Consider the following 20,808-nt stretch of genomic DNA (forward strand, 5'->3'; position numbering starts at 1 on the left):
GCATGTTTCAACATTGCTGATGTTGATGCCTGTATTTAGTTGACTGGCCTCCTTGGTTATAAAGTATTGACTGTGTCCTGTTTAAGGTTCTGCAATGATCGCTAAGCTCCTGAAGATGGAAGTTTTGGAGGTTGATGATGACGACGAGCTAGCTTATGGAGGAACACCAGAGGATGAACAGAAACGACTGGCTGATGGCCGTCCTGCCTGGATGAGGACGCTCTACTCCTCTGTGTCTACCTGGCTTAACCTCATACCCAAGGTCAGTACACATTGAGGAGAGTGTTCTCCATAAACCCAGGCTGGCAATGTAGGTCAGGGTACTGATAGTGTCAATAGTTATGGTAGTTTAATAACAGTATATACAGTAATTAAGTCAGGGAAACCTCTGATTAATGTTTTGTAAAAAATGTTTTGAGATCAGGAAAAAGTTTGAGTATTTCTACTGGTAGATGCAACAGCTTCAGTTAAATCAATGTTGTAAAGAATCAAGACAAGAAAAGTTTGGTTACATTTAATATGTACCTCAAGTTTGTTGACTGTTTTTGAAATCTGGTTGTTTTTGTTTATAGGAAAAATAACCATCTCCAAGAGATGGGATCTGTAGTTATTTTGATTAGAAACAAGTTGTTGTACAGTATTTCTATGCAATGTTTTGTAAGCTGTATATTGATCCTGATTTACTCACACAACTGCTGACAGATGCATGATTGGCTGTGTATTATGTACCACTGTATAGCATGTTCTGTGTTCTGTATTTAACTCTAACCAATTATTCCTTAACCAAGTGTACATCACAATATTTTGCATGTATATATACCATGTACTCAGTTTTCTGTTGACTAATATTAACCCAGGACCCCGAAGAGCTGTTGGTAAGTCATCATTTTCACCTTCTAACACAAGAATTCTCACCACTTCTCCCCATCAACCTCATCTACCCATCAGACAACTCATTCTTACCAATTCACACCATTCCCTTTAGCCTTACAACCCCTGGACTACTGGTCTGAAATCATTGTACATTGTACATGGTACATGGTACAATGCTCTACAATTGGGATGTTGTAAACTGGGCAGTCTGGAATCAGTAGATTATGGGTGGATTATTTTTTAATATTATTTATATTTTTACGGAGGTAAGTTTCTTTAACTCGTCATGTTTCAATTACACTAGGTAATTACCAGAAGTGCTTTACAATGGTCATCATTGGTTGCTGGTCCCAAATTTCAGACATCCTCCTTGCTTGCACACCATTGAATACTTCTTAATGCAATCTGTCATGATTTTGTTACACATCGGTATTGAGGAGTTCAGTAACTTAATCTGACAGTGGTACAGTGGACAGAAGTAGGTGATGGGATTATAGTATACTAACACTTTAACTCACTTTACTGAATATACTTTACTGGGCAATGATAATCACTTCTGCCTTACATTGTGTCTCTAACAAATCATCAATAGGAATTTTCTGTTTTAGCATGAGTATCAGCATGCATGTATTTATCAGTTTATGAATTACCTTTCATCTTGGTGTGATCTATTTACAGTATTGTCATTTCGTGTTTCACAAATATTTCACAAGTTTGTATAAATTTTCACCATTTCAAGTTAAAATTGTTTTTTGATTATCCTTTCTCTTTTTTTAAGACGTTGGGTTCGATGAAGAGGACGTTTGACAACATTCGTGACCCACTTTTCCGTTTCTTTGAGCGTGAGGTGAATGCAGGAGCAAGCCTGTTGATGGACATTCGCCAGGACCTAAATGATGTGTCACTGATTTGTCAGGGTGAAAAGAAACCAACTAATCATCACAGGGCTATGATGGCAGACTTGGCTAAAGGTTAGACTTCAAGATCTTGTCACCAAATACTCTCAATAAGTTCTTGCCAGATACCATATAGCAGGTTATTTTAGTGAGATGCAAAGTTTAACTGATCTAGTGACTAGTTTTTAAACGCTAAAATATGAACTGCTGATTATTATCATTATTAGAAATAAACTCGTTGAAATTCCGCTACACATAGAATGTTCTTACCTGTAATATCAAGTCCGAGACTGACTCCCGGTAGTGTGAATACATATACATATGAGTGTATACACATCTCTATACAAACCAGTTACCGACAGTATAGTGACATGTCATGTAAGCATTACTTAATGTCAAGTACCTGATATGTCTATACTGTATTACTTCACCAGTAAATAAATTTGGATGCATGTTTCTTCATAACAGGAGGCACAATGATCATTAATGAAAATAAGGTACCAACATTCCTTATCGTTAGAATAAGAATACCTGCTGTGGAAATGAAATAAATGAAATAAGAATTTTAGGTTGGCCACACACTAAAATCAAACACTCTTTAAATAATAAATTTCTGTCTATTATGCTTGTAACTAATGGTATGTTTGTGTCTCCAGGAATTATCCCACAGTCTTGGCATCGCTACACCATACCTTCTGGAATCACTGTCATACAATGGATCACAGACTTCTCTCTCCGAGTCAAACAGCTGCAAAATATTGTAGTCACTACCCAGCAGGGCGGGGCCAAGGAACTTAAGGTATTTCTTTAAAATTTTATCTGTACAGGGAGGGGGCTAAGGAACTCGAGGTATTGCTTCAAAATCTCATCTATACAAGGAGGGGGGCTAAGGAACTAGAGGTATTGCTTCAAAATCTCATCTATACAGGGGCAGGGCCAAGGAACTCGGGTATCACTTCAAAATCACATCTATACAGGGACGGGGCCAGGAGTCACAAAAATTGTTTGAGGATGTGTTACATGATGTACCTTCTAAGCCGATATAATAGAACATCATGTACTTAGACCTATGGCATTTTATTTCTCTTGATACTTCTGCTACAGAAGTTGTTAGAGGTGAGGTACTACTACTACAGAAGTTGTTAGAGGTGAGGTACTACTACTACAGAAGTTGTTAGAGGTGAGGTACTACTACTACAGAAGTTGTTAGAGGTGAGGTACTACTTCTACAGAAGTTGTTAGAGGTGAGGTACTACTACTACAGAAGTTGTTAGAGGTGAGGTACTACTACTACAGAAGTTGTTAAAGGTGAGGGAAGTTGTTAGAGGTGAGGTACTACTACTACAGAAGTTGAGGTGAGGTACTACTACTACAGAAGTTGTTAGAGGTGAGGTACTACTACTACAGAAGTTGTTAGAGGTGAGGTACTACTACTACAGAAGTTGTTAGAGGTGAGGTACTACTACTACAGAAGTTGTTAGAGGTGAGGTACTACTACTACAGAAGTTGTTAGAGGTGAGGTACTACTACTACAGAAGTTGTTAGAGGTGAGGTACTACTTACTACAGAAGTTGTTAGAGGTGAGGTACTACTACTACAGAAGTTGTTAGAGGTGAGGTACTACTACTACAGAAGTTGTTAGAGGTGAGGTACTACTACTACAGAAGTTGTTAGAGGTGAGGTACTACTACTACAGAAGTTGTTAGAGGTGAGGTACTACTACTACAGAAGTTGTTAGAGGTGAGGTACTACTACTACTACAGAAGTTGTTAGAGGTGAGGTACTACTACTACAGAAGTTGTTAGAGGTGAGGTACTACTACTACAGAAGTTGTTAGAGGTGAGGTACTACTACTACAGAAGTTGTTAGAGGTGAGGTACTACTACAGAAGTTGTTAAAGGTGAGGTACTACTACTACAGAAGTTGTTAGAGGTGAAGTACTACTACAGAAGTTGTTAGAGGTGAGGTACTACTACTACAGAAGTTGTTAGAGGTGAGGTACTACTACTACAGAAGTTGTTAGAGGTGAGGTACTACTACTACAGAAGTTGTTAGAGGTGAGGTACTACTACTACAGAAGTTGTTAGAGGTGAGGTACTACTACTACAGAAGTTGTTAGAGGTGAGGTACTACTACTACAGAAGTTGTTAGAGGTGAGGTACTACTACTACAGAAGTTGTTAGAGGTGAGGTACTACTACTACAGAAGTTGTTAGAGGTGAGGTACTACTACTACAGAAGTTGTTAGAGGTGAGGTACTACTACTACAGAAGTTGTTAGAGGTGAGGTACTACTACTACAGAAGTTGTTAGAGGTGAGGTACTACTACTACAGAAGTTGTTAGAGGTGAGGTACTACTACTACAGAAGTTGTTAGAGGTGAGGTACTACTACAGAAGTTGTTAGAGGTGAGGTACTACTACTACAGAAGTTGTTAGAGGTGAGGTACTACTACTACAGAAGTTGTTAGAGGTGAGGTACTACTACTACAGAAGTTGTTAGAGGTGAGGTACTACTACTACAGAAGTTGTTAGAGGTGAGGTACTACTACAGAAGTTGTTAAAGGTGAGGTACTACTACTACAGAAGTTGTTAGAGGTGAGGTACTACTACTACAGAAGTTGTTAGAGGTGAGGTACTACTACTACAGAAGTTGTTAGAGGTGAAGTACTACTACTACAGAAGTTGTTAGAGGTGAGGTACTACTACTACAGAAGTTGTTAGAGGTGAGGTACTACTACTACAGAAGTTGTTAGAGGTGAGGTACTACTACTACAGAAGTTGTTAGAGGTGAGGTACTACTACTACAGAAGTTGTTAGAGGTGAAGTACTACTACTACAGAAGTTGTTAGAGGTGAGGTACTACTACTACAGAAGTTGTTAGAGGTGAGGTACTTCTACTACAGAAGTTGTTAGAGGTGAGGTACTACTACTACAGAAGTTGTTAGAGGTGAGGTACTACTACTACAGAAGTTTTTAGAGGTGAGGTGAATCCTATTCTTTATCTGGGTTATTAACGCTGATAGTTTAATTTAATGCCCTTGATACTTACAGAACCTGAATGTTTGGTTGGGAGGTCTGTTTATCCCTGAAGCCTACATCACTGCCACACGCCAGTATGTCGCCCAGGCTAACAGTTGGTCACTGGAGGAACTCTACCTAGAGGTATGTATGGGGGGTCTAATGTCTATACGACAATTAAAACTTGATCATGGAGCCTACAAGCTAAAGTCTCATCCACTGTGATCTTCATCTACACAGCCATCTATAAAAAAAACTGTACACACTTTTTGACTTGCAGGTGTATTAGATAAAGCGTAAGAAACTTCAACTGGGCAATTTCTTGAAGTTGATTTAGATGATGATGACAATGATCAATTCTTTAGAAAATAACCCACCTCTACAAAGTTCAAGGAAGGTCGAGAGAGGGACCTATTTTCCAACATATTCAAAAATGCATGAATAAATTGGTATTTTTATGCCTCCGCCATGAAATGAGGGGGAGGGGGAATATACTCTTACCCATGTCCGTCCTGTCCCATCCCATCTTGCCCCCAATGTAATATAACTAGCTAATTTCAGCAACTGCTGATGCTACCCTCACCAAACTGTGTTTCGGGGTGTCAAGCAGGGGCATTTATGTCTTACAGACATTTTCTAGTTTTACACATGTACCAAAAAAAAATACATTCATAACAAGAATTATTCCATCTGTGAAAAGACATTTTGTTCTGTTAGTAAAGTACTTTCAATTTAACAAAATTTCTAAAAACACTTAATATTGCAAAAGTGTTGCATTTTGAGGTTTTCTTTGGCCAATTACAGTATTGACTATTTATAGACTAAAGAAGTATTAGGATAAGAAAATATGGGGAAAAATTACAGTAAATAATTTAATTATTAAATCTAATTGAATTTCAAAATATTTTCCTGTAAAGCATGCAAAAACATGGATGGTAGTGTATATATTTATAACCAACCTGTTAAATGTTACTATAGAGATACCTTGTTACACGCCTGGTGAATGTTACTATAGAGGTACATTGTTACACACCTGGTGAATGTTACTATAGAGATACATTGTTACACACCTGGTGAATGTTACTATAGAGATACCTTGTTACACACCTGGTGAATGTTACTACAGAGATACATTGTTACACACCTGGTAAATGTTACTATAGAGATACCTTGTTACACACCTTGTAAATGTTACTATGGAGATACATTGTTACACACCTGGTAAATGTTACTATAGAGATACCTGGTTACACACCTGTTAAATGTTACTATAGAGATACCTTGTTACACACCTGGTGAATGTTACTATAGAGATACCTTGTTACACACCTGTTAAATGTTACTATAGAGATACCTTGTTACACACCTGGTGAATGTTACTATAGAGATACATTGTTACACACCAGGTGAATGTTACTATAGATACCTGGTTACACACCTGGTGAATGTTACTATAGAGATACCTGGTTACACACCTGGTGAATGTTACTATAGAGATACCTTGTTACACACCTGGTGAATGTTACTATAGAGATACCTTGTTCCACACCTTGTAAATGTTACTATAGAGATACCTCGTTACACACCTGTTAAATGTTACTATAGAGATACATTGTTACACACCTGGTGAATGTTACTATAGAGATACCTTGTTACACACCTGGTGAATGTTACTATAGATACCTGGTTACACACCTGGTGAATGTTACTATAGAGATACCTGGTTACACACCTGGTGAATGTTACTATAGAGATACCTGGTTACACACCTGGTGAATGTTACTATAGAGATACCTTGTTACACCTGGTGAATGTTACTATAGAGATACCTTGTTACACACCTGGTGAATGTTACTATAGAGATACATTGTTACACACCTGGTGAATGTTACTATAGAGATACCTTGTCACACACCTGGTAAATGTTACTATAGAGATACCTTGTTACACACCTGGTAAATGTTACTATAGAGATACCTCGTTACACACCTGGTGAATGTTACTATATAGATACCTTGTTACACACCTGGTAAATGTTACTATAGAGATACCTTGTTATACACCTGATGAATGTTACTATAGAGATACCTTTTCACACACCTTGTGAATGTTACTATAGAGATACCTCGTTACACACCTGGTAAATGTTACTATAGAGATACCTTGTTACACACCTGGTGAATGTTACTATCGAGATACATTGTTATACACCTGATGAATGTTACTATAGAGATACATTGTTACACACCTTGTGAATGTTACTATAGAGATACCTCGTTACGCACCTGGTGAATGTTACTATAGAGATACCTCGTTACAAAGATGATGCCTTATAGCTTACCTGTTGAATACTTGATGCCACCGGTCCTGTCATACATTATTCTGTATTTTTTCTTGTCAGGTGAAGGTGATGGATGGGAAGGGTACAGCCGCTATTGATCCCTGCAGCTTCGCCATCACAGGTACCCTATATATTTGTGACTAGTCCTGTTTAGGCTCATTTGTCATTTCATTAGGTCATTTTTTGTGAAGTTGAAATGTAATTCTGCTTGAATTCTTATTGGATTTAAAATAGATTGAAAACACCTGGTTAAGTAAAGGAATTTTACATAATTTACTTAAAACTGTTATGTATATACCGGGGTTGATATTTTGATTCTACGTTGTAGGCCTAAGACTTCAGGGTGCTGTGTGTAAGAATAACAAGCTGCAGCTCTCGACCACTATATCCACTGACCTACCGGTCACTCTGCTCTGCTGGATCAGGTAAACATTAACAAGCATTGGATACAAGAATTTGGTCACTACTCCCTATGTTTTGACCTTAGGCCTTCATAAAGCAAAAACATTTCTGGCATATACTTTCCAAACTATTTCGAGTTGGATCTTCGAGAGATTTGTTAGTGGTATGACATGGAAAAATGATATGATGCATACCAGAAATAGTCACCTATAGGCGACCTACATATTTTGACCTTTACAAGATGAAAATGATTTCCATGGCCTATCTTGTGTACTATTACTTCATGTAGAATAATTCAGATTTTGTTTTTGCATATATATTCGGACATACATGTAGGGACAATAAATTGGATGAATCTATTGTACTCTACAGAATTTTAACCTTTCTGATTTTGATGGCAAAATATTTAAAGATATGAATGTTTTCCTATTCAGGTTGGATGGAGCAAAGAAGGAAGGAAAGGTCACTCTGCCAGTGTATTTGAATGCCACCAGAGGGCAGCTCCTGTTTACCCTGGACTTCGACACCGAGGGTGAAGGATCGGGAGAGGGGCATAGCTTTTACGAGAGAGGTGTGGCTATGATCTCCTCTGACCTGGGATAGAGGCGATGGACAGTGTTCTATCTCACTGGGTCATAGATAAACTTACTTCACTTCTGTTTGGACAATTCTAGTTTTGATGCTTCCAACTAAGCAAATTAAGTTAATGATATATGTCATAGACTGTAGATTGTTTAATTTTGGTGTTGTGGACAAATGGTATACACATATATGTACAGGTGTTGTATGGTACCTGGTATTAAACTTTAACATTATACTGTATGGTGATAGCTAAATTTTAACATTGTACACAGATTGTATGTGTGTGGTGATACATAGCCTATGTGTAGTTATGAGAAAAATATAATATAATCCTGCATCCTGCGTGAAATACAGAATACAGGCTCCTACGTCGACGATGATGACACAAGTGAGACGATCTGTGTGCGTGCCAAGGTGAAGGTCACCTTGTTCCACACAAGAAATGACTGTCAGTGTAGTACTGCTGCTGTAAGATCAGCCCACCTCAGTAACCCAGAGGATATCTGGCCATTATAGTGATGTGCCAGAATAAACTCGCTTTTAACAATGACATTATTTAACATTAAGGTTGTAGTTCCCACTACACAGGTGGGCTTGTCTTCAGCTGTCGCAGCACACTAGACTATATAGACTACTAGTGCTTACTGTAATCCAGTTACCCCCTTGTCCTTCATTGTTGTATTCAAGTATCAAAGACACATTCTCCCCTCCAACACAAACGATTTACTTATCCCTTCACTGTTGTATCCGAGTATCAAAGACACTTTCTCTCCTCCAACACAAACGATTTACTTATCCCTTCACTGTTGTATCCGAGTATCAAAGACACTTTCTCTCCTCCAACACAAACGATTTACTTATCCCTTCACTGTTGTATCCGAGTATCAAAGACACTTTCTCCCCTCCAACACACTATTTCCTTCGCCCTTCACTGTTGTGTCCGACTATCAAACACTTCCTCCTCTCTAACTCAAGATTTATTTAACCCTTCCCTATTGTATCCAAGTATCAAAGACACATCCTGGTGTATATGAGTATCAGACACTTCCCCCTCTCTAACACATCATATGAACTTTAATCCTTCACTGTTGTATATGAGTATCAAAGACACATCCTTCTGCCTAAGTATGACCCACATAATGTCCTTTGTAATTATTGGACATTTTCCTAGTGCATATATTTCACTATTGTAACCTGAGTTTTGAAAAAGACATTGTTTTTAGTGCTTCTGTATAGCGTAAGGCTCATAGAGCTCATTGAGTGTTGACTGGCTTTTTTTTTCAACCAAATTTGGAAACAAAAATTCAGCTATACTAAAGGTAACAGATATTTAAAAACAAATAATATTTGTTGTAGATTCAGTAAGCTACATTGCTTTGGTGCAAATTAGAAATTAATAATGAAAATAAAAAGATGTTCTCTTCTGAATTCTGTATTTGTGTTGTCTGTTCTACACCTAACACATATAGATGCTGACATATGGTTAACTTGTTTAGGATTACTCTAGTCTGTTACATGGTGGCCTCGATGGTTAACTTGTTTAGGAGTACCCTAGTCTGTTACATGGCCTCAGTGGTTAACTTGTTTAGGATTACCCTAGTCTGTTACATGGTGGCCTCAGTGGTTAACTTGTTTAGGAGTACCCTAGTCTGTCACATGGCCTCAGTGGTTAACTTGTTTAGGATTACCCTAGTCTGTTACATGGCCCCAGTGGTTAACTTGTTTAGGAGTACCCTAGTCTGTTACATGGTGGCCCCAGTGGTTAACTTGTTCAGGATTACCCTAGTCTGTTACATGGCCTCAGTGGTTAACTTGTTTAGGAGTACCCTAGTCTGTTACATGGCCTCAGTGGTTAACTTGTTTAGGATTATCCTAGTCTGTTACATGGCCTCAGTGGTTAACTTGTTTAGGATTACCCTAGTCTGTTACATGGTGGCCTCAGTGGTTAACTTGTTTAGGATTACCTTAGTCTGTTATATGGCCTCAGTGGTTAACTTGTTCAGGATTACCCTAGTCTGTTACATGGCCTCAGTGGTTAACTTGTTTAGGATTACTCAAGTCTGTTATATGGCCTCAGTGGTTAACTTGTTCAGGATTACCCTAGTCTGTTACATGGCCCCAGTGGTTAACTTGTTTAGGATTACCCTAGTCTGTTACATGGCCTCAGTGGTTAACTTGTTTAGGAGTACCCTAGTCTGTTACATGGCCCCAGTGGTTAACTTGTTTAGGATTACCCTAGTCTGTTACATGGCCTCAGTGGTTAACTTGTTTAGGAGTACCCTGTTACATGGCCTCAATGATTAACTTGTTTAGGATTACCCTAGTCTGTTACATGGCCTCAATGATTAACTTGTTTAGGATTACCCTAGTCTGTTACATGGCTTCAGTGGTTAACTTGTTTAGGATTACCCTAGTCTGTTACATGGCCTCAGTGGTTAACTTGTTTAGGATGTTACATGGCCCCAGTGGTTAACTTGTTTAGGATTACCTTAGTCTGTTACATGGCCTCAGTGGTTAATTTGTTTAGAATGTTACATGGCCCCAGTGGTTAACTTGTTTAGGATTACCTTAGTCTGTTACATGGCCTCAGTGGTTAATTTGCTTAGGATGTTACATGGCCCCAGTGGTTAACTTGTTTAGGATTACCTTAGTCTGTTACATGGCCTCGGGGTTAACTTGTTTAGGAGTACCCGAGTCTGTTACATGGCTTCAGTGGTTAACTTGTTTAGGATTATCCTAGTCTGTTACATGGCCTCAGTGGTTAATTTGTTTAGGATGTTACATGGCCCCAGTGGTTAACTTGTTTAGGATTACCTTAGTCTGTTACATGGCCTCGGGGTTAACTTGTTTAGGAGTACCCGAGTCTGTTACATGGCTTCAGTGGTTAACTTGTTTAGGATTATCCTAGTCTGTAACATGGCCCCAGTGGTTAACTTGTTTAGGAGTACCCTAGTCTGTTACATGGCCTCAGTGGTTAACTTGTTTAGGAGTATCCTAGTCTGTTACATGGCCTCAGTGGTTAACTTGTTTAGGAGTACCCTAGTCTGTTACATGGCCTCAGTGGTTAACTTGTTTAGGATTACTCTAGTCTGTTACATGGCCTCAGTGGTTAACTTGTTTAGGAGTATCCTAGTCTGTTACATGGCCTCAGTGGTTAACTTTTTTAGGATTACTCTAGTCTGTTACATGGCCTCAGTGGTTAACTTGTTTAGGATTACCCTAGTCTGTTACATGGTGGCCTCAGTGGTTAACTTGTTGAGGAGTACCCTAGTCTGTTACATGGCCTCAGTGGTTAACTTGTTTAGGATTACCTTAGTCTGTTACATGGTGGCCTCAGTTGTTAACTTGTTTAGGAGTACCCAAGTCTGTTACATGGCCTCGGTGGTTAACTTGTTTAGGATTACCCTAGTCTGTTACATGGCCTCAATGGTTAACTTGTTTAGGATTACCCTAGTCTGTTACATGGCCTCAGTGGTTAATTTGTTTAGGATGTTACATGGCCTCGGGGTTAACTTGTTTAGTACCCTAGTCTGTTACATGACCTCGGTAGTTAACTTGTTTGGGATTACCCTAGTCTGTTACATGGCCTCAGTGATTACCCTAGTCTGTTACATGGCCTCGGGGTTAACTTGATTAGTACCCTAGTCTGTTACATGGCCTCGGTGGTTAACTTGTTTGGGATTACCCTAGTCTGTTACATGGCCTCGGTGGTTAACTTGTTTGGGATTACCCTAGTCTGTTACATGGCCTGTGGTTTACTTGTTGGCTCACCTGGTCCAAAGGACCAAGGTGTGCTTACACCATACCGTGGCGTCCGTCAACATTGGACTTCTTCATAACTGCTGATCGGAATTGAACAAAATTTAACTGGTAGCATCATTATGGGGTGGGATTTAAGATTGTACCAATGATTGGGCTGACCCCACTGGGGGCCAGAGGGCGGGGCCAAAAGGGTTCAATTTGGCTTAATTGATATAAACGACTTCTTCTCTGGAACTAAGCAATGGATATCGCTCATATTTGTCTGGTAGCATCCTTATGGGGTAGGGATTCAAATTGTACAAACGACACCACTATAAACAACAAAACAGCATCAATCTCTTCTTTAAAAATACTTTAATGGGAAAGGCACAATATTTGATCATAATGTGTATAAAATTGGTTAGTTCTGTGTATATAATAATACCTATGAACAATAGGTAAACTGTTAAATAAATTATACAAAACATGAAAGTAAAAATATAAACAGTAAAGACAATAAAACATGGAGATATCTCGTATGGTTCACTTTTCGGTAAATGGATTATTTACCACACAAAGTTGAGTTTAAGGATTCAAACTCTGCTGGGACATTTTGCAAAAACATTTCTTTGTGCTTGTTTGGAAAAGTACTCCAGAATGTGCACCAGGTTTTGACTTGGGGACGGAGCAGTAGTGCATCATTTTATAAACATATCAGCATAGTGTAAATGGATTTCTCAATTGGCTGTTTATAAAGAATTGGAACAAAGCATATTGTTAACATGCTTGAGCATATAACAATGTGGAGACACGCAGTTGGGATGTTATTCATTCGCAGTGACAGTCTAGTCAGCCTGTATGTCTATTGGATCTTGTCTCCAAAATTTAGCATCGTTTTTTAACAGTGATATATCTAACAGAGGACTACTTGTTAACATTAAAACTGGGTAGAAGTGTAGAGGTTAGAACCGAAGTGCTATATAGCTTGGTAACATTAAAGACTGGGTAGAAGTGTAGAGAACCAAAGTGCTATATAGCTTGCTGCCATTGTAAATGTTGTGGATGGATGAGGAATATAATGAAGCACTTGTATGTGGACGGCATCATAATATGGCATGAGCATTAGATATATAGCTGGACAGTACTTAGGAAATGACACTTATGATAGCCGTTATAGCTACCGTCTATCTGGACAGTACTTAGGAAATGACCGTGGCAGTTGTACACTCTGGAATAATAGCTTTCCTCTGGCATTCTCAGAAACTGTTTATGCAATACGTTATAAATATGACTGAAGAGTCGATATAAATATGACTGAAGAGTCGATATAAATATGTTTCAAAATCTGGTTATGTCCAAGAACAAAAATGTTTGGTCTGAACACAGTTCCAAAGTTCCACCTAAACACAGTACCAAAGGTCTGAACACCATTTCAGTAACCTGAGCACATCTGGTCAGTAATTTTCGTCAAGGAATCCGACTACACAGTGTAGATCATACTGTAGCACTGGATGTTATCATAACTTGTTCACTGTCTGCCCCACATACCTGATGCAGCTACCACTCCTTATAGCGTACTGCTGAAAGAGTACCGGTTGGCAGACAATCGTTTTTACTGGTCATCACCTTGGGATTTGGAGACTAAACGGATCAGTCTGTGGAAGACCAGCGTAGATTTTGGGGATATTTCATCCCACACTCCAGTAAGGGGGAATTACACTGGCAGCTAGTGTCATACGATGTAGATGTTGAAGTTTTCCTGCCTGAAACACATCTGAGCCTCCTGTAGGATGCGAAGGCGTGGCCCCATAGGTACACCGATCCGTTCAAGACGATCTTCAGTCATGTAGGGCAGCTCAATCATCCCAATGTGCTCGTTCTCAAAGTTCCCAGAGTATTTCTGTTCAGGAAAACAATATTGTAAATTTTGAAAAATATGTTACAATTCACTTTTCTTTTCAAAAAGATGTTTTAATGATACTGATTATTTTTGGCTAATTTGATGTAATACAGGAATGATTGAAAACACCTGCATGTGCAACTACCCAGTCCGGTGTCATGCATAATATGTACCTCCTGCATAATAAGTATCCGGATACTTTTTATTCTGCATAAAAAGTAACCGGATACTTTTTATACCCCTACCAAAACGTACCCCCCTTGCATAAAAAGTACCCCCCTACCAAAAATCTTTAATTTTGACTTTATCAATCTGAAATTGGGAAGATATGATAAGAGGACCCAAGGGATGTCATTTTCAATGTTTCTCACCCCATCCCACCAAATCCCCACCCCAGGGGCAAAAAAATGAAAAAAAAATTTTTTTGCTTAAACTTCCAAATATGACTAAGGATCAACATAGGAAACCTTCAAATGCATATAAAAGACAATTCGCAAATTCCCCACCCCCCGGATACTTTTTATTCTTCTGCATAAAATGTACCCCCCGGATACTTTTTATTCTCCTGCATAAAAAGTACCCCCCTACCAAAAATCTTTAATTTTGACTTTATCAATCTGAAATTGGGAAGATATGATAAGAGGACCCAAGGGATGTCATTTTCAATGTTTCTCACCCCATTCCACCAAATCCCCACCCCAGGGCCAAAAAAATGAAAAAAAAATTTTTTTGCTTAAACTTCCAAATATGACTAAGGATCAACATAGGAAACCTTCAAATGCATATAAAAGACAATTCGCAAATTCCCCACCCCCCGGATACTTTTTATTCTTCTGCATAAAATGTACCCCCCGGATACTTTTTATTCTCCTGCATAAAAAGTACCCCCCTACCAAAAATCTTTAATTTTGACTTTATCAATCTGAAATTGGGAAGATATGATAAGAGGACCCAAGGGATGTCATTTTCAATGTTTCTCACCCCATCCCACCAAATCCCCACCCCAGGGCCAAAAAAATGAAAAAAAATTTTTTTTGCTTAAACTTCCAAATATGACTAAGGATCAACATAGGAAACCTTCAAATGCATATAAAAGACAATTCGCAAATTCCCCACCCGGATACTTTTTATTCTTCTGCATAAAATGTACCCCCCGGATACTTTTTATTCTCCTGCATAAAAAGTACCCCCCTACCAAAAATCTTTAATTTTGACTTTATCAATCTGAAATTGGGAAGATATGATAAGAGGACCCAAGGGATGTCATTTTCAATGTTTCTCACCCCATCCCACCAAATCCCCACCCCAGGGGCAAAAAAATGAAAAAAAAATTTTTTTGCTTAAACTTCCAAATATGACTAAGGATCAACATAGGAAACCTTCAAATGCATATAAAAGACAATTCGCAAATTCCCCACCCCCCGGATACTTTTTATTCTTCTGCATAAAATGTACCCCCCGGATACTTTTTATTCTCCTGCATAAAAAGTACCCCCCTACCAAAAATCTTTAATTTTGACTTTATCAATCTGAAATTGGGAAGATATGATAAGAGGACCCAAGGGATGTCATTTTCAATGTTTCTCACCCCATCCCACCAAATCCCCACCCCAGGGCCAAACAAATGAAAAAAAATTTTTTTTGCTTAAACTTCCAAATATGACTAAGGATCAACATAGGAAACCTTCAAATGCATATAAAAGACAATTCGCAAATTCCCCACCCCCCGGATACTTTTTATTCTTCTGCATAAAATGTACCCCCCGGATACTTTTTATTCTCCTGCATAAAAAGTACCCCCCTACCAAAAATCTTTAATTTTGACTTTATCAATCTGAAATTGGGAAGATATGATAAGAGGACCCAAGGGATGTCATTTTCAATGTTTCTCACCCCATCCCACCAAATCCCCACCCCAGGGGCAAAAAATGAAAAAAAAATTGTTTTGCTTAAACTTCCAAATATGACTATAAGGATCAACATAGGAAACCTTCAAATGCATATAAAAGACAATTCGCAAATTCCCCACCCCCCGGATACTTTTTATTCTTCTGCATAAAATGTACCCCCCGGATACTTTTTATTCTCCTGCATAAAAAGTACCCCCCTACCAAAAATCTTTAATTTTGACTTTATCAATCTGAAATTGGGAAGATATGATAAGAGGACCCAAGGGATGTCATTTTCAATGTTTCTCACCCCATCCCACCAAATCCCCACCCCAGGGCCAAAAAAATGAAAAAAAAATTTTTTTGCTTAAACTTCCAAATATGACTAAGGATCAACATAGGAAACCTTCAAATGCATATAAAAGACAATTCGCAAATTCCCCACCCCCCGGATACTTTTTATTCTTCTGCATAAAATGTACCCCCTGGATACTTTTTATTCTCCTGCATAAAAAGTACCCCCCTACCAAAAATCTTTAATTTTGACTTTATCAATCTGAAATTGGGAAGATATGTTAAGAGGACCCAGGGGATGTCATTTTCAATGTTTCTCACCCCAAAAAAAATGTCCTTTTAAAAATGTAGTTTTTTGGCTATATATAGTCATCAGTCCTTTTTTGTTTCAGGAGAAATAAATGAAACCTTAATATGTATTAAATTCCACAACATCCCAGGTGTTCTTTATTCTCTTAAAGTAATATAAAAGGTTGTCATGACAGCACTTATTGAAAGAAATTAAATCAATTGTACAGTACCTCTCTGGAGTACCATGGTAATTGCATGTCACACTGGTAATGAGTGACATCAATTAGGGTAGAGACAAGAAGTCTCCCCAGGTAAGGACCAGGTAGTTGACTGGACTGACAAATAGTTGAATCCTATTTACCTATAGATTGATATACAATTAAAATGACATGAAGTACTATTGTCTAAGAGTTCCCCTAAGACAGGGAAGCCATGTATCCATTAACACCTTTACCATGGGAACAGGGTGGGGATAGGGTGGGGATAGGGTGGGGCAGGGGATACAGGTGATCCCCAAGCTATAGGATTATCCATTCACTTTCAAACGCACCACTGTGAACACAACATGGATCCAGATGAATATTGAGATATAGTGACATTTCTACAAAGTTCAACTTTGAAGAAGAGAATTTGGCCGTAATTACTAGAATTGTTATTTTTTAAATATCCATGTTCTATTGAATTTTTTTTATCTTAGAATAAGCATATAATGTTATGATATTTCTGGTTATAATTATAGGCACTATCAGAAATTCTTCATATCCAGAAATTAAAATACTGACAAATATCGATCAATAATGTACATTATTTTTTTATCTGAATTATAGATGACACATTTAAGATTAATATGAGTCACTATCTGTTTACTCTGAAGTTACAGGTGATAACCATAGCAAGTTAATTTTTCCAAACTTGCTCAAAGATCAATATTGTAAAAAAAAAAAAATAAAAAATAAAAAATAAGAAAAAAAAATAATAATTTCTTTTATTTACACTAGGAAAAGTTTAAATAATATCAGTATATATGAGATATCATGTTATTCTGAAGTAAATGTCATTCTTGATATTCAGTCTTCTTTTTAAAGTACATATTTATTCTCAGTTTTTGAACATGATAAACAATATATATAATGTTCTTATATAGTACTATTGTACCACACTTTTACTACATTTCCTTTCTTACATGTATAACAGTTGGCGGTATCTAAAACTGATGATTAAAAAATGGCTATAGATTGTTCAATTTTAATTGTTTGCATTTTTTAATATTTATATCAAGTAATAAACTAAATGTATTTACTAGTTTCTAAACTTAATATCTTTAGAACAATGAAATAAAGGCATTCCAAGTTAATACTGTTTCTTTTAATACCTGATGATCAATTTTCGACTGTGTATCAAATGACTCATATCCATCATTTCAGGTCACAATATCATAGCCATTAATACACTTTGTAAAAAATTTCAACAATAAACTTTAATAACATAACCAGGTATTAATAAATGTATTAGTTTAATTCATTTCAGATATCCTTATGTAAACTCTACAAATCAGTACATCACTAAATTATGTTAAATAGGATACTAGAAACTATGTAAATATAGGAACAATGCTATATATCATGATCACATTTTAGATATTATGGATACATTTGATCTTGTAGATATCAGGCGAGAATAAATCGAGAAGTACATTTATAAACTTGGCATATGGTCCAAATAATAAACAAGCAATGTTAACTTATTTTTTAGTATATTCAGATTTGGCTCCATTAGATAATATATGTGACAAAGAGATAAGTTACAAGTCAGATAGTCCAGAGACCTATTTACTTATAAGTATAAATCTATATGCAGAAAATCCAGAAATAGATAATAAGGACTTATTAATTTTTAGAATCAGCAACTCTTTACTAATTTATTATAAGAATTCAGTGTTAGGTGAATGACTATTGCTTATAATATGTATGGCACAGAAAAAAAGAGATGGGTGAAGGAATTTTAGGAGAAGCAGTTAGAATCCAGATATAGACAAGTAGAACATATACAGTAATTAGAAAATGAATTAAAATTACTAAGAGAAAAGAAAATTAATGGTACATATTATCCAAAAGTAAAAGCAAGATGGAAGGTTGATAAAAGTACTAAATATTTTTGTGATTGAGAGAAAAGACAGGAAAAACTAATTCTAAAAATCATAACAGATGTCTTACTTGAACACAAATTCTAATATGAAAAAATATAAATGATTGATATGATTAAAATAAACTGTTTTTAAAAGAATTGGAACTTTTTCCATTTTTTATCATTTGACCTCAGTGATCTTAAACAAAAGTCAAGATAAAATTTAAGGAAAAGCAATAAGTTTTGTAGGCCACAAACATGGTGTCACTGTGCCAAATATCACTTTAATATTGTTTATTTGGTCACATATCGAAGGACATATAATTTTGAAGATGCATGAAACGTTTCAAGGCCGCATCATCAAAAATAACATAAATAAAAATGTTAATATCATAATAATACATGATACCGAACATTGTGCTGTTCATATTACACCAACATTTTGGTGATCATTATTTCAAAGATCAGTGTCACAGATCCAAAAACAGATTTAAAAAAATGTTTTTTGAACAACCATAACCTTGTCAACGTTTGTGCTATTTCATGCATGCTAATATGTGTCATGTATATTACAGTCAGTGCTAAACTTGTTCCATGCTATATGTTATAATAGAATGTGTCAATTAAGGTCTAGACCTCGTTAGGGGGGTTAAAAATAAAATCTTAAATTAAGTGATTTCTTTTATCGGATATGAAAGAGCATCATCAAAACAAATTCTTTCTAATAAGGTTCTTTAAGGAAGGAAAATCCAAGATGTATATGAAGAATCAAGAGGCCCATGTAACACTCTTAAACTTTAATAATCTACTTTTTCAAAAAGAATGAGGAAAATTTAGGCACTCTTAAAAGTATTATGCAAAAAAATTTTATAAAAGGAAGATATATTGGTGAATGTAATAGATTAATTGCAGATTTGTTTGAAAAAAACAGAATAAAACTAGTATGATTGTATAATAAATAGGGACCACTACAGGTGTCCCCAAACTCCCCTGCAGTGGTAATGGTATTAATGTTCAGCATATATACCCCACACCCCATATATTAATTGTTGCTCATCATATCTCATAACCCCTAATTTTTAGCTCAATTGGTCCGAAGGACCAAGTTGAGCTTAATGCCATACCGTGGCGTCCGTCTTCATAACCCCAGATCGGAATTTGACCAAATTTGGTCAAAAGCATCCCTATGGGGTGGGGACTCAAAATTGTACAAATGGTAGGCTGACCCCCTGAGGTCTTAGGGGCAGGGCCAAAAGGGGTTGATTTGGCTAAATTGATATAAACGACTTCCCCTCTAAAACTAAGCAATGGATATTGCTCATATTTGCCTGGTTGCATCTCGGGGTAGGGATTCAAAATTGTACAAATGGTGGGGCTTACCCCCTGGGGTCTTAGGGGCAGGGCCAAAAGGGGTTGATTTGGCTAAATTGATATAAACAACTTCTCCTCTAAAACTCAGCAATGCCGTGGATATTGCTCATATTTGCCTGGTTGCATCTCGGGGTAGGGATTCAAAATTGTACCAATGGTGGGGCTTACCCCCTGGGGGTCTTAGGGGCGGGGCCAAAAGGGGTCAATTTGGCTAAATTGATATTAACAACTTCTCCTCTGAAACTAAGCAATGGATATTGCTCATATTTGCCTGGTTGCATCTCGGGGTAGGGATTCAAAATTGTACAAATGGTGGGGCTTACCCCCTGGGGTCTTAGGGGCAGGGCCAAAAGGGGTTGATTTGGCTAAATTGATATTAACAACTTCTCCTCTGAAACTATAAGTATTTCCCTCATATTTGCCTGGTAGCACCCCCTTGGGTTAGGGATTCAAAATTGTACAAATGGTGGGGTTGACCCCCCTGGGGCTGAAGGGCGGGGCCAGAAGGGGTCAATTTTGATAAATTAACATTAACAACTTCTTCTCTGAAACTAATTATAAGCAATGTAAATCTTTCATATTTGCCTGGTAGCATCCCCATGGGTCGGGGATTCAAAATTGTGCAAATGTTTGGGCTGACCCCCCCCCAGGTCTGAGGGGTGGGGTCAAAAGGGGTCAATTTGCCTAAATTGATATAAACAACTTCTTCTCTGAATCTAAGCAATGGATATCAATCATATTCGCCTGGTAGCATCCCCTTTGGGTAGGGGCTGACCCCCCAGGGGGCTGAGGAGGCCAAAAGGGATCAATTTGACTACATTGACATTTTTAGAATTACAATAAAACCAATGTTCATGTACCCATATAAAATGCTTATGATATATTGACATAGCAATACCAGTGACAAATATAGTTCTTGTTTCATATCTCATGAAACTAGGTGAGCGATACAGGCCCTATGAGCCTCTTGTTATCTTAATCTGAAAATATCTAGATTTTGACCAATCAATGGCCTCTGTTTTGTTACCATTGTAACCAAAGATGTTTCCATGTTGTTCGGCATAACTCATAACTCCTATGTACCAA

The 20,808-nt window shown here is 37.4% G+C and overlaps 2 protein-coding genes across 5 annotated transcripts in view; one reads left to right on the plus strand and one right to left on the minus strand.

Annotated features, from left to right (window-relative positions):
- LOC117323884 (cytoplasmic dynein 1 heavy chain 1-like) overlaps window positions 1–9,540 on the plus strand; it is a 51,304-nt gene extending 41,764 nt beyond the window's left edge. For 2 of the 4 annotated variants that reach the window (XM_033879386.1, XM_033879385.1), the window contains exons 82-89: window positions 87–262; window positions 858–875; window positions 1,652–1,844; window positions 2,426–2,568; window positions 4,821–4,931; window positions 7,189–7,249; window positions 7,457–7,553; window positions 7,965–9,540. In XM_033879386.1, coding sequence (XP_033735277.1) covers window positions 87–262; window positions 858–875; window positions 1,652–1,844; window positions 2,426–2,568; window positions 4,821–4,931; window positions 7,189–7,249; window positions 7,457–7,553; window positions 7,965–8,133 — 968 coding nt within the window. In that variant the 3' untranslated portion in view covers window positions 8,134–9,540. The remainder of the gene's footprint in view (window positions 1–86; window positions 263–857; window positions 876–1,651; window positions 1,845–2,425; window positions 2,569–4,820; window positions 4,932–7,188; window positions 7,250–7,456; window positions 7,554–7,964) is intronic. The other 2 variants (XM_033879388.1, XM_033879387.1) reach the window with 1 other exon arrangement.
- Window positions 9,541–12,209: 2,669 nt separating this feature from the next.
- LOC117323886 overlaps window positions 12,210–20,808 on the minus strand; it is a 37,216-nt gene continuing 28,617 nt past the window's right edge. Inside the window, exon 16 of the mRNA XM_033879389.1 lies at window positions 12,210–13,753. Coding sequence (XP_033735280.1) covers window positions 13,586–13,753 — 168 coding nt within the window. The 3' untranslated portion in view covers window positions 12,210–13,585. The remainder of the gene's footprint in view (window positions 13,754–20,808) is intronic.

This window comes from Pecten maximus, chromosome 3, assembly GCF_902652985.1.
Source record: "Pecten maximus chromosome 3, xPecMax1.1, whole genome shotgun sequence".
Classification (NCBI taxonomy): Eukaryota; Metazoa; Mollusca; class Bivalvia; order Pectinida; family Pectinidae; genus Pecten; species Pecten maximus.